We start from the raw sequence: 14,340 nt of genomic DNA on the forward strand, positions 1-14,340 counted from the left end.
TTGAGGTATCTTAATTTTATTTTGGACAAGTTAAAAGAACAAATTTGTATCACAATACTAGTCATGATCCTTGATCAAAATGGAAAAAACCCAAAACCATTGCTAAAGATATGTACACATTGAGTGTGAAGAAAGGAGGGGGGGGGTCAAAGGGTATTTTTGGGGAGGGGGGTGGAGGTGGTATTTTATTCTCGTTAAAATGCATTACAGGTTCGAGTGAACTTGAGTGTGCTGGCCTTGGCTGGACCAAACTTGCGTTGCTGGCTGGCTCTCTGCATGTTGTAGGACAGCCGGACATCCATATAAAATACAATACGTCTCTCGCCTCTGTCATCATTTTGGGGAGCGAGGGGATCCCCTGCACGCTAGAGGGTTGGGGGGCGAGGGTGTGGGTGTGTGTGTGTGTGTGTGTGTGTGTGTGTGTGTGTGTTGGTGGGGAGGAGGGGGGGGATTGAGGGTCGCCCTCATCCTTGGGTACAACAATGTGCTGCACTAGGTTTTTAAAACAACAGAGGCCAAAAGCCCTTGAGAAGAAACGTTTTCCCCCAGTCAGAGGCGCGCACCGACAAGGCTGCAGTGGTGCAGACGTATTTCGTAATATGCAGCATACGAAGTGTATTCATTTACAGTATCAAAAAAAGGAATCAAACATTATAATAATAAACAAACAAACAAAACAAAAAAAAACAATCAACCAATCAATCAATTGCGAAGACTTTTACACCATTTTGCGCTACCTGTCTTTTCCTGCTATATTGCGGTTCCATAAAGCTGTGAAAATACTGGCTTTTCCGGCTAGGTCAAGATTCTGAGGTCCTACTGGAAGAGGGATAGACAGAAAACAGATGGAGAGAGACTGGGAAAGAGGAAAAGTGGGGAGAAATGGTCCGACATCCTCCGTCCCGTTAACATTTTTTTTTTTCCTTCTTTTCTTTTGTGTTTTGTCGTCATTCTGTGTTGGGTGCTGCCATATAACTGCTCATAACATTCAAGTATTCTCTCGTTTAAGGAAGACTCTTTTAAGGCTTCTGTGGCAAAAGAAACAGAAAAGAATGCACTAGATACTTCTTTGTCGTAGTGAGTCGCGTCCAAGCGGGAGGATCTCCAGTGGAGCGCCCCCCTTGTGGTGTTGCCATGGTCTAGAGTCCCTGCAGGGCCAACCCTGTCCCAAAGCCCTGTCCAAGGCTCGGAGAAAGAAGGGGACAGTCACAGTGTGTGTGTGCGGGAAGAAAAATCAAGTTTGACAATGTATGTCCACTTGTGATCGAGCATGGAGGTGGAGGCTTGTGCAAAGTGTGTGTATGTATATATGTTTGTGTGTGTGAGAGAAACAGAGCAAGAGAAAAAGAGTGTGAGTGAGAGAGTGTGTGTGAGAGTGAGAGAGAGAGAGAGAGAGAGAGAGCAGCTTTACGTGCCCAAGTTCCTATCCATTTTTTGGACATGGAAAGGACAGTAAGCTTGTCTTGTGTGTGTATGCATGTAAAGAAACAGACAAGAGTTGTGTGCTCAGTAGGTGAAAAATAAACTCATTCCAAATCCCGATCCGACCCAAGGAAAGGGGGTAGCCAAAGGTGTGTGTGTGTGTGTGTGTGTGTGTGGGTGTGTATATAATTGTGTATATGAGTGCGTGTTTGCTCAGTAGGTGGAGGAGGTGGTGCTCATGGCGTCCTCGTTGATGCGCGTGCTACTGGGGTGGACGCTGGCGAAGTACTTCACGTCCTTGTCCATGTCCATCTGCAGGGCTACCAGCGTATGCTCCAGGGCCTCGTTGTGACAGTTGGCCGAGTTCAGGAAATACTCTAGACACACACACACACAATCAACAATACATACACAGAAGTAAAATTATTGCTGTAGATTAACAAATGTATGCCGACTAAAAACTACTATTTTAAGCTTCCTCTAAAGGCTTCCTCTAGACATGACACTTCGTGTCTGTGCAACAATTTGAGGAGGCCAAACAGTATAACTCCACAACTTTTACAGGTCTGATTCATCCATTCTTATTTCTTGCGGAGATCAAATATGCACATCTAGACATTTATACTTCCAACTGAAATGCATTTCATTCTAATGTGAACGCATCTAGTGTGTTTGAGTCATCTGTGTCACCAATGACAAAAACAGAAAGTCAGATATTTGAAATGAAAATCAGCCTTGTAATGTGAACGTAGTCAACGTGACATTTTAGTTTTTCAAAACATTCTCTTGCCCTGTTTTTTGTCTTGACATAGTGGGTGTAGATTGATGAGTGAAAATCAAAAGTATTTAATCTTTTAAGTATTTAAGCATATCCATAATATATAGATATATAAGCATATACATATATAAGCAATCTTTAAAGTATTTAAGCATAACGCTGCAACACAAAATGGGGGGTGCAGAGAGTGTGAGTGTGTCTCACCTCTCTCTAGGATGCTCTGGCGGATGGTCTTGGCCAGCAAGACCCTGACGTTGGGCACGGGGTCTGTGGCCAGCTGCAGCAGGGGTGCCAGCAGGTGCTCAGAGAACTGCTCCAGAGACAGACAGCCATCCTCTATCACCAGCTGAGAGAGAGAGAGAGAGCGAGAGAGACAGAGAAAATTAAGTAGGGAGGGAAAGAGTGAGAGAAGGAAAGGGGAGATGATAAAAACAATAAAGGGGGGACAGAAACAGGGGGTGGCAGAGTAACAGATAGAGGATGAGGGAAGCACACAATGGACAACCAGGCATGAGTAGAGGAAGAAAGAATAAGATGGAGATACAAACCAAAGAAATCAAGGTAGGTGACAAAAAGAGAGAAAGGGGGGGGATTAGAGAAAGGGCCAGATGGAGAATGAGAGGAAGAGAGAGAGGGAGAGAGAGACAGAGAGAGAAGAAAGAGTCAGTCATTTGAGCTCTTCCCTCACGTGCCCAAGTGAGCACCCTCTTGTCTCATTGTGCTCCCACACAATAGGCAGCCCTGTGTCCTCCACTGCGGGACAGGAGGGGCAGGCCCGGTCAAGTGGCCTGGACTCACGGAGCTCGCTGCTATGGTCTGGGGGGCTCTGCGTGCGTGCGCGCGCATGTGTGTGTGTGTGTGTGTGTAAGGGTGGGGGCCACTCCTCAACCAGTCTGGTCTGGGCTCACAGCCAGCCAGACCCCAAAAAAACAAACCCTGGACACAGGGATGATGCCATGGACAATTTCTGAACTTCACAATTTCTCATGACCAAATGGAAATGTGCGTTTAGTTCGGTTCATTTAATGCAAATGTAAATCAGGTTTCTAGGCAAAGTATACTGGCGTATACAAGGAATTTGGTCTCTGCATTTATCCCATCCGTGAATTAGTGAACACACCGTGAGGTTAAGCACACAAACACTAACCCAGAGCAGTGAGCTGCCTTGCAAAAGTGGCGCTCGGGGAGCAGTGAGGGGTTAGGTGCCTTGCTCAAGGGCACTTTAACCGTTCCTACTGGTCGGGGATCGAACCGGCAACCCTTCGGTTACAAGCCCGAAGCCCTAACGGGTAGGCCACGACTGCCCCAAATGCCAGTAGGCCATTTAATGCCCAATAAATGACTGAAACAGGAACCGGGCTGCAATACTCCCAGTTACACACATGTAGGTGCTAGTGAATCATATCTGACTGCAGAGACAAGGTTGCCTCAAGATATGTGCAAAAATAGTTTAGAATTTGAGTGCCCCGATTGGAAAATCCAGTACAGACAAATACAGTACTGTTAATACCATAAATTACACCTGAATTAATTTGTCAACACACCAAAACAGATTGCCAAAGGCATAGCATAAGTGTTCAACATGTTTATGTCTTACCTGACAGACGAAAGCAAAAGCTTGTCTCCCTGACCACTTCGGACAGTGGCAGAATTTCTCCACCAGCTCACTAAGAAAATCTACAAGCAGCGACGGACAGGTAGACAGCTTTCTGATGATTTCGCTCACCTGAAAACAAAATGTACAGAAACACACACATCCAAAAATGAAAAGGTATACCACATACACCAGTTATAAATCACTTTGCAATAAAAAAAAGGCCTAGTTCATTACAGAAGACATGAACAAAAATAGCAAGAAAGCTAATTAATTTAAATCCCACAGTTAAATACAGATATTACAGTGCTATTTCGTCACCTGCCCTCTATTTTGGTGCAGATCTATAAACAATACTTGAAGCCATTTCAATACATTATTATTTCATATTTTAGCTTAATTTTATATTCCCTGTATTGTGCAAAAGGAATATTTAATTGCATATTTATTGAAATGTAAAAGAGCGGTGTTTGCGCTAGAGAGATTACAGCTTTGGCACCCTGGAGGAATTCTCATACCAGTCTGTAAGACGTCCACCGTACAGATGACACTCTGTCTGTGCAAAGTTTAAAGGCTAACGGTCTCAGGTAGTCATACACATCCTGTGCACTGTACAACTCCAGTAACAACACCAGCTGCCTGTAAACGCACACGCACACGCACACGCACACACACACACACACACACACACACACACACAAACAAATCACATGAAATATTCATCAGCAAACATCCTAAGGCTTTAAACATCCACACCCAAAAGTAGTATCATTTCTGACATGGCAAGACAGTGACTGGTAGGCCAAACATGTGACGAATGTAGCCGGCGAACGCTGCACAATGCATCTGGCCGCTTGACTGATTTCCTCATGATAAGGGCTCATTCTGGTGGTGCTGCTGATCAGGCTGAGAGCTGAGAACAGCCTCAGCTGCCTGTAAGTGGGACAGGGTTTCATAAAACAAGCCCTCTTGGCTTCTTTAGTCAAATTCTTTGGCTGTAAGACATGTACCACCTAAATGAAGCAATGTAGCCCTGGTGGAATAGAACAGAATACTCTACTCTCTAATAGAATACTTCACTAGAGTAGAACACTGCACTGGAGACAGGGTGTGGAACAAGGGACTATGCCTCACAAAGATTCACAGCTAGAACCAGAAACTAGTAAGAAATTCATGAACCTGATAATAAAAAAAAAGAATTGCCCATGTTGAAGGGATCCTAATGCATAACACATCAGAACAAGTAGAAAGAAACAACTGGAAAGACAAGAAAGAGGAAAAAAACAGAACGGAATAAGACTGAATATCCAATGAGGACACTTACTCAGAGAGTTCGGATCTGAAGCGCCAGTTTCGACTGTTGTCTGTGACGAGGAACTCCTGAAGCTGGTACAGATACTTGCGCCGCGTCTCTTGATGTAAAAGCTGACCGGAGCAAAAAGCACAAGAGCTACTGAACACCAGCCACAAGAACGGACCAACACATGACAACGGACATTTACTCCCTGCCAACCTGAATCCTACACTGTGGTCACAAGTCAGTGGTGTTGTTTAGCAAAACCACACAGTACTGTCTAGTGTTGAAAACTGCTCCTCAAAAGAACGGGACAAACGTCAGAGCGAGGAGGTTGTATTTTTCCCCTCCAAGAGATTTCCTGATACTTCAAACAAACTCCTAAATCCTAAAATGCTAAATCCTAAATGTTGTCTTTGTCAACAAATTGACAAACTGTGAGGAGCATAAAATGTGTGTCCTCAAGCTCATGTGACCCTTCAATATGGGGACAACAATCGATCCACAGAGAAGCAGAAGCAAACTCCACAAACAGAGAAACGGAGGACGGCACTCACCTTAAGAAAGTCATAGAGATGCTTGAGCACTCCTATCCGCACCTCGTCCAGGTCCTTGAGGAAGCTGTTAAAGATGGGCACCAGGTCGGCGGCCGTCAGCTGGTCCCCCAGAATGAGCGCTAGCTCGTGGATGGAGAACGCCAATGTCCGCCGCACCTTCCACTGCAGGGAGAGCGAACGCGACAGACAGAGGGAGGATGGAAGAGGAAAGATGACAAGGAAACAGTGAGACAGAAAGGCAAATAAGGGAGAGTGAAAAAACATCTTCATGTGTGAAATGTTTGCAGCTAACACATTTGCATGTATTCTCCAATCTCCAACATATTCAGAGAAGCCTTTTTAGAGCATCTCGGTCACAATCATTTTCACCTTGTATTCGCCTTGTACTTGAACTGTGCCCACCTGCATGTCCGAGGCCAGCGTTTCGTAGGTGTCGCGCAGACAGTGCCAGTTCTGCCGGCCCAAGGTGAAAGCCACGCCCGGCAGGCTGTAGGCACAGTGCTTGGCGATCTCCATGTCCACCGTCTGGGCCCGGGACGGGTCAGTCATGGACAGGTACTGGTCCAGCAAGGCCTGCGGAATCACGTCCTGGAAGGAACCACACAGGGGAAAGAGTGGGGTTAGAGACAGCTAGTAGCTGGGAATGGACCAACCCCAGAGACAGAGCATGTTGCCCAGGATTTTAACATTCTTCAACATTCTTAACCAACCAGTAATTATCAGGGAACAACATACTTCATAATATGTACTATATTTTGTTATGCAAAACAAAACAAACAAGTCCTTTATTTCACTCAAGGCCTGCCCAGCACTGTCTGAGCCCTTAGGGAACTTCCTGTTTAGGGGCAGCCAGCAGTGACTTCATGGTGCAAACACTTCAGACTCCCCACAAAGGAAAGAATCGAGCCTTCCCTTGTGTTCAACAAACAGAGGAACACAGCAAGAACTCATCTCAGCTTTCAGACCTCAGTGCTCGGAATATGGAAAAATATTCACCGGCCACAATAGAGCACTGGCTATACAGCTTCTGTGAATTCTGTTAATGTCTTCCATAGCAACCTGTTTGGGGAGAATGCACACGCATGCTGCTGTGGCCTTGGCACAGAAGGGATTTGTGTTATCTCTGTGTATCTAGTTTCACTTGTATCTGATTAAACATGGCAGGCTGCCTGATTGATAGCACCGAGGCAACTGTCATTCTTGAGCAAGCACACGAGTTCACCACTGAACTACGCTCAGCTGAGCTAATCACTGAGGACCCTGATCACGCCATGCTCTACCATGTACACTTTGCGCTCTACTGTAACGCTACCGAGTACAGTTCTCAGAGCAACGTCATAAAGGGTCACAAGAAGACGTGTAGGTAAGGCCAGTCCGGTGTAGAACTGGTCCAACTGGCCTGCAGATCCCTGGTGTTCTTAGAACTTCCGGTTGTTAGAACCCACCTGCTGTTTGGATCTCTTCTCCTCTTCTGGGCTCATGCTGCTATCGCTCATGTCCGAGTCATCTCCGTGGCTGATCTGCAGGGTGGGATCCTGGTTCTGGGCAGCGGAAACACACACACACACACACACACACACACAAACACCACTTTCACTCAGCAAGCAAAGCAGGAAATGTATCTGTTTCCTTCCCCCTCCCCCCCTCCCTCCATTTTTTATGGGCCATATGGTGCTATTTTTTTCATTCAGTGCATAGCACCCTGATGACAGTGCCACCCACTCACACACTCTCTCACACACACACACACACACACACACACACACACACACACGCAGCGTGGCCTCACCTCCAGGTCGCTGGAGTCCAGCAGGGGCACCTGGTGGACTTCAAAGGGGTTGTCATGGGAGACCTGGGCCGTGCGAGGCTCCAGGTAGGCGTCCTCCAGGTGTGCATCCAAGGCTGTAGCCCGCAGAGCGGCCGTCAGCACATCCACCTGTGCTGCTCACACACACACACACACACACACACACACACACACACACACACACACACGAAGAGAGCTCAAACACCAACAGAGCCAACACCTCATTTCAATGCCACATTTGGATAGAGATACACACAATGAAACGCATGAAGAGAGATCTCAAACATGAAACAGTGCCAAAAACTAGGGATGCACGATATATCGGCGGCCGATATATTATTGGCCGATAAGTGAAAACATGAAAATATTATTATCGGTCCGATAACTGAATTCTGGCCGATAATTTGCGCCGATATTTTTTAAAGTCCTAATTTAGGCCTACGTAAGGTCCGTCTGGCTACACTGAGCTACTTGAGCTTGGTTGGCTATACTTTTTCCTCAATATAATGTCAGCGGTGTGAATGTATTTCACCACTCTAACAAAATCTGTGGATATGCGTTCATTTGGGAATCTGCATCTCAAAATCGTCTCGTGAATGATCCGCTATTTAACCTTACCAGAGCGGAGCTCAGCCCTATCTAGAGCCGTCTTGTGCTGGGGTGTTTGCACTTTACCGTGCTGGTCGGGAAAACAAATAAGCAAACTCGTTAGTGGGACAAGTACATAAGTAGGCATAGTTCTAAGTTGTGTTTTAGTATTATATTTGCATTACGTTAGCTTGGGTTTTGTATTACTACCTAGAAATATGCTAACCATTCCTGCTTCAGTTCCAGACAGGTCATCATAATAAGTTATTAAAACCTTCGGGGCTAACCCCTTTCATTTCTGCTGCAGCAGGTTGTGCGCAACAGAGTAGACGGACATAAGATACAGTCTGAGGAGTTGCAGCTTAATTCAGTTACCCGCAGTTGAAACTAAACCCAAGTTTCCCTCACAAACTCTGATTTGGTCACTATACTGTAGTTTATTCCCAGCTGAGCCGTTTATGAGCATTTAGTCCTAAATGAAAACGATTCAAACTCTCTAGCCACTCACTCGCAATTCACTGACGTCAGGTTCACTTAAAGGAGCCACACATACTGTAGAGCTAGGCTACTGTTATGTTGTTGACTGCCGCACTATTGAGGACTATGAGTTCTGTCCATCATTTGGTGGAATTAAAATTACTGCAATAAAATTATGCTTATTAAATGCTTTCCCCAAATCACTTTTCACAATTTTTTTCAAGAGTAATATTATCGGTTATCGTATCGGCCACAACAAACCAATAAATATCGGTTATCGTTATCGGCCCTAAAATTCCATATCGGTGCATCTCTACCAAAAACGCATCTCTTTTTAATGACATATTTGGATAGAGATAACCATCCCTGACTGTAGCTCAAGTGATTCGTACTTAAAATCAAGATACAGGAAGGAACAGCCAATAGAAAGCAATGAGGGGCACTCAACATGGCACACTGGTGACCTGGGAGAGCTCTACTATGACAAGGGGCCAGAGAAAGAACCTTCTGTGCCAATACCAAAAGGCTATTCTGAAGAAGCCAAAAAAAAAAAAAAAAAAAAATTAAAAATAAAAAAATTACAACAACAGCTCCCTTCATTGATATCATTAGGGAATGAAACCATCTTCTAAATACCGTGTAAAAATCTAAAACTCCTGCAGGTCATTTTTTCCCCATGCCATACCAACACTCATTTCCAACTGTGTGTGAGGACACAAAGGATCTTTCAGAGAGCAACATCCCCCACCTCCCATTCATCCCCAACACTCCTCCTTGAATCACACAATCACAGAAATGGTTGGCGTTTGAAGTCAGGTATACATGAAAAGTGATATTTCACAGCACAACCAACACCCACATACTGTATCTACAGTGATTCAGCCAGGTAATGAAGGAAGTAAAAAAACAGCAATAAAAAAAAGTCAATACAATTGCACAATTGTGAATTGAATGCAAGATTGGAAATGCCGAAAGAGGAGAGGCAGGAGGGCCAGGGAGGCAGAGAGAGAAGCGAGTCTGCCCTTCTAGTCGTCTGCACTGGCCTGTTCCATCTCATTAGATCCATAACCCAGCTGAGCAACAGCACCGTCCAGCACAATACCCGTGACCTCGTGTTGTTTTCTCCTCCGCTCACAAAGAAAGGCTCACTGTTTTCCCCCAGGACAAACGTGCAAACACGGGCCAGTGTCTCCCCCGAGCTCGGACACGGAGACCGAATCACAAACATGCAGCCCTGAATAGAGCACTTATGCCGAGAGAGAGAGAGAGAGAGAGAGAGAGAGAGAGAGAGAGAGAGAGAGAGAGAGAGAGACTTGGCCGAGCACTTCAGGGAGAAGATGGCAGCGGGCAGAGAGGAGAGGCAAAGTGACCATGACGAGACAGAGGGACGTCACGTGGTGGTGTGCAATCCCGAGGCTCTCGGAGACTAAGCAGTCGAGGCCCAGGGGTCTTTTCCCAGCCAGAGTCTTTAAAAGGCGGCCTATTTATGGTGCTGCTCAAACCGCTTTATACAAGAGACACATGAAGGTGTCTCCTGCTGGACAAGGCAGATGTTCAGCAAACACACTTACTAGCAGTTCTGGACTCCCGGTTGGCTGAATGGGCTCAGTCGACATGGCCAACATCGCCGAATAACCTTAAGTTTAAGATATAATCTACGACATGGGTCGGCAACAGGCGACCTGAACTGGCCCGCAACCAAAATTATTTGGCCCAGCCAAATTATTCTGGCAGTCGGATTTAAAAAAAATATTTTTTCTTTTATAATATCGATTTACAAATAGCCTATTCATCAATTAGGCCGCGGGTGGGTGCTTAAACAAATATGAGAAAGAACACCAGAACGTACTAGGATCCTGCTAGCCTACTCTATGCCTTTGCTCCTCTGTCTCTTTGAAGGTGCAGCTCCGTTCCGTAGTGCGGTATGATATTCTTTTTAAACAGCAACAGCGTTGTTGCACATCAGATACTTGGGCTTTGCATTTGTGAAAACGGGTAAGATGAACGCAACATTTTCTTTCCATTCCTCTTTATAAGCCCAGTTTTCAACTGAACTAGTGAACTGAACTGAACATAGTTAATGGAGATGGACTGGGCTATTTCTGTTTGTTATGCACTTCATTTAAACGTGCTGTAGGCCTGGGCTACATTTTGCACATGCACTTGGATATTTCTCAACACGTAAAGTTCCTCATTTTCAACTGAACACAAAGATAAGCTTAATGTACTTAATGTATTTTTTGTTTGTTATGCCCTTTATCGTGTGTCCTACATGTGCATGCACTTCTGCTGTAGCATTTATTCCAGTTTATGCAGCTATAGACATTGTGATGTCTCAGGCCCGCTGCAAATCTTTTGAAATTTGATTTGAAATAATCAAATAGGTCTTAATTCATAAAGTAACTTTCTTTGTATTCACTTGATTCCCTACCAAGATACACTGCTTAGAATAGAAATAATTTACATTGTTAATATGGACATCTGAAAAGTGAAATGCAAAATAATGGAATTTCAATCATGTGACAAAATATGTGATTAATCGCGATTAACGTAAATGTAAATCAGGTTTCTAGGCCAAGTATACTTGCGTATACAAAGGAATTTGGTCTCTGCATTTATCCTATCTAGTGAACACACAGTGAGGTGAAGCACACACTAACCCGGAGCAGTGAGCTGCCTTGCTACAGCGGGGAGCAGTGAGGGTGAGGTGCCTTGCTCAAGGGCGCTTCAGCCGTTCCTACTAGTCAGGGATCGAACCGGCAACCCTTCGGTTCCACACCGAAGCCCTAACAGGTAGGCCACTCCTGCCCCAATAACTATAGAATAACTATAGCAATGCAGCGATTAATCACGATTAAGAAAAATACATAGAAAGAAATCAACCACACAAAAAACTTTAGATCCATTAGATCAAAATATCCATTTTGATTTATTTCTTCAAAAGGAAGCAACCGTTGTCTAGATGTGTAAAAAAAAAGGGGGCATGACTCATTATGGCAGCCACAGAGAAGCAGACACACCTTAGGGTTTTCTCTGACATGTTTCTTTGTTTCTATATGAACAGTCAGGTATGACGCAAGCAAACCACAGACCTCCCCCTCCTCTCTGCTTTAGGATAGCTGGCCACATGCCAAAAATATTTCCTCCAGTTCAGTCACAGCCAAAGCCACTCAGGCTTGTATCCCTCAACCAGAAAAACAGAGGCAATCTGCTTAAGACTCGCAAGCCCGGCCAAGAGGAACCCAACAACTTCCCCCTCTCCATTGTTCACGTGGATATATTCTGCAACCAGATTTGTGTCGCAGTTACCACAACAGCAAGCACTTAGCAAGGGCTGTGTGTTATTGAGTTAGAGGGAGAAGAGAGTTCTTGTGATTCGCCATCCTCAGCAGTAAGTGAAGGGAGAGGCCTACTGAGGTGGTCTGAGATGTAATATGCAAGTGTTAGCACTACTATCGGAGCACCACTAGAGCACTGTCACAGCTTAATAAACTGACCAACTTCACTCAGAATACGGAAGTCTTTGTGGACATTGTGTGTCCTTTGTGCAACACGACTGTGTGGAAATTCTGACTGCGCAAAATCGACTTCCCATGCAGTGAGCTTCGGAAACACCCAGTGCACACATTATGGCACAGCCAGAGCTCTTCATTCAAGATTTTATGAATTTGGCGTCACATGAAACACTGACAAATAAAAGCTGCATCAAGAGGAAACTCCCAGACAACTGCATAAATACTTACAAGCATTTTAAGTATTTACTCCTGACAGGGCAACATACTCCATGCATGTGGCAACATGAGGCCGCTTACCTTTCACGTCTGGGTCATCGATGTGCGGTTCCAGATTCTCAATGAGCTCCTCCAGCTGTTTCCTGCCCAGGGCCGGGGGGAGCATGTTGGCCCCTATGAGCGGGGGCCCTGAGCTTCTGGGCGGCGTGTTTGGGCTTGCCCCTTCCTCTTCCTGCTCCTCCTGCAGCTCCAGGTCCAGGTCGATCTCAGGGATGGGCGTCCTCCAGAAGTGGAAGGAGTTGAAGAGCTCCTGCTCGGGGATGTCCTCCGTCTGGACCAGAGAGGCCGCTGCTGGCGAGGAGGTGCTGTCGCGGTCGCCGGCCGCTGCTGCAGTGTCTTCGGTGGAGGTGGACGAGACTGGGTTCTCGCCTTCCGGATTGTTCTGCTGTGTGTTTGGGGGCTTCTCTGCCGTGGTGCTTTGTGCCGAGTTGGGGGGTTGTTGTTGATCTGCGACGGGTTCCTCAGGTGGGTAGGGAGGTTCTTCTTTCAGAGGGCCTGGGTCAGGTTCCGAGGCGTTGTGCAAGGGTTCCATTTCTCCCAGGAGGCACCTGGAGTCAGTGTTGCCGTGGCAACAGGACATGTCGCCATTCAGAACCTCGGCAGCCTGCTCTCCTCCACCCTCTTCGGCAACGTCCATGTTCCCATCCTCCTCCATCCGACATGAACTCGCCACATCACCCTGAGCGTTAGAGGAATTCTGGGAAGTGGAGTCCGGAGAGATGTCAGAGGTCACATTATCCTTCTGTTCCACATCGACAGGGGAATCCTCTGGGCTCATCTCCGTAGCAGCAGTGAGAGAACCTTGTGCAGTATTCGTGTCCGAATTTGATGACTTCTCCTCAGCACTACACACACGACAAAAGAGGAAAGATGAAAACAAATATTTGGGCAATCAGCAATCACATACTGATTTAGGTCACACATTCTGATCACTTATTGTGTTACTGCTCCGTATTCTGCTAATAATTGAAAAATACGCGACACAGAATTAAGTGGTGACATATAGGGATAAGGAAGTTCAGCTCTATGTACCTGTTTTTCTGGGAGTGTTCAGCGGTCCACTCGCCCTCCTCCCCTCCCTCTTTAAAGTACTGGCCCACGTTAGAGGAGGGGCTGGCGAATGTAGAGATGAACTGACCCAGAGACTGAAAGGCAGCTTGTCGCACCTGAGGAAGGCAAAGCATCAGATCATTAACTTCACCTGTCCAACAGCACAAAGACTTGAGGAGGAGTTAGATAGATAGAGATACTTTATTGATCCAAGGGGAAATTCAAGAGTTCAATTCAAGTTCAAACAACGGTATCCCGTCTTGATAGAGGCTAAGCATATATCTGTAAACATGCATCACTGCATAGTACATAGAATGAATGAGGTTTTTTTTTATGAAATCTGGACAAAGACCTACCACCCAGGCTTGGTTTTCCCTCTGCCCAGAAACAGCTGTAAGCTGAGTGACTATGGTAACTGACCAGTCACAGTGGCCAGAGTTGATGCCTGGGTGGAGCTGGAGAGTAGAGCGGTCGCTCTTTGCAGCTTGTGATTTTACCATCAATGTGTTACACATGAATGTGTTGGAACAATAGAGGCCACATTTTATTAGAGCCCTACTGAAACATGACAACTAGCCGCTCACAGACAGAGAGACACGAGCGGTGGTTGGAAGGAGAGGGGGACGAGAGGGCGTGCCAGGCTTACCCAGCGCGAGGGGTCGCTGATGAGGTTGATGAAGAGCGATGAGAGTTTGGTCCGGCGCACTTCGGGCGACGTGGCAGAGGAAACACTCATGAAGCACTCGGCGCAGGCTTTCCGCACCCCCCACACGTTGTCCGAGCAGAGCTGGAAAAAGCGTGGCAGCTGCACAGGAAGAGAGCACAGTACGGGGAAGGAACAACAAAAAAACAGAGATTTGGGGGGGGGGGGGAGAGAGACTTAGACTGGACATCCCAGGGCAATGTCCTGCCCCAGTTCACGGGTAGAGGGCAACACAAAATGTCAACAGAGGCCTTCACATAAAATGGCCAGAAAATTCAG

At 46.1% G+C, this 14,340-nt stretch overlaps 1 protein-coding gene across 4 annotated transcripts in view; it reads right to left on the reverse strand.

Annotated features, from left to right (window-relative positions):
* ppp4r1 (protein phosphatase 4, regulatory subunit 1) overlaps window positions 1-14,340 on the reverse strand; it is a 21,499-nt gene continuing 7,159 nt past the window's right edge. For all 4 annotated transcript variants that reach the window (XM_042067956.1, XM_042067955.1, XM_042067957.1 and 1 more), the window contains 12 exons: window positions 14,005-14,163; window positions 13,341-13,474; window positions 12,330-13,153; window positions 7,435-7,586; window positions 7,091-7,186; window positions 6,048-6,233; window positions 5,646-5,807; window positions 5,119-5,219; window positions 4,313-4,433; window positions 3,798-3,926; window positions 2,405-2,546; window positions 1-1,799 (listed from right to left, as the gene is read on the reverse strand). In XM_042067956.1, coding sequence (XP_041923890.1) covers window positions 1,636-1,799; window positions 2,405-2,546; window positions 3,798-3,926; window positions 4,313-4,433; window positions 5,119-5,219; window positions 5,646-5,807; window positions 6,048-6,233; window positions 7,091-7,186; window positions 7,435-7,586; window positions 12,330-13,153; window positions 13,341-13,474; window positions 14,005-14,163 — 2,370 coding nt within the window. In that variant the 3' untranslated portion in view covers window positions 1-1,635. The remainder of the gene's footprint in view (window positions 1,800-2,404; window positions 2,547-3,797; window positions 3,927-4,312; window positions 4,434-5,118; window positions 5,220-5,645; window positions 5,808-6,047; window positions 6,234-7,090; window positions 7,187-7,434; window positions 7,587-12,329; window positions 13,154-13,340; window positions 13,475-14,004; window positions 14,164-14,340) is intronic.

The sequence above is a fragment of the Alosa sapidissima genome, chromosome 17 (assembly GCF_018492685.1).
Source record: "Alosa sapidissima isolate fAloSap1 chromosome 17, fAloSap1.pri, whole genome shotgun sequence".
NCBI classification, from domain to species: domain Eukaryota; kingdom Metazoa; phylum Chordata; class Actinopteri; order Clupeiformes; family Clupeidae; genus Alosa; species Alosa sapidissima.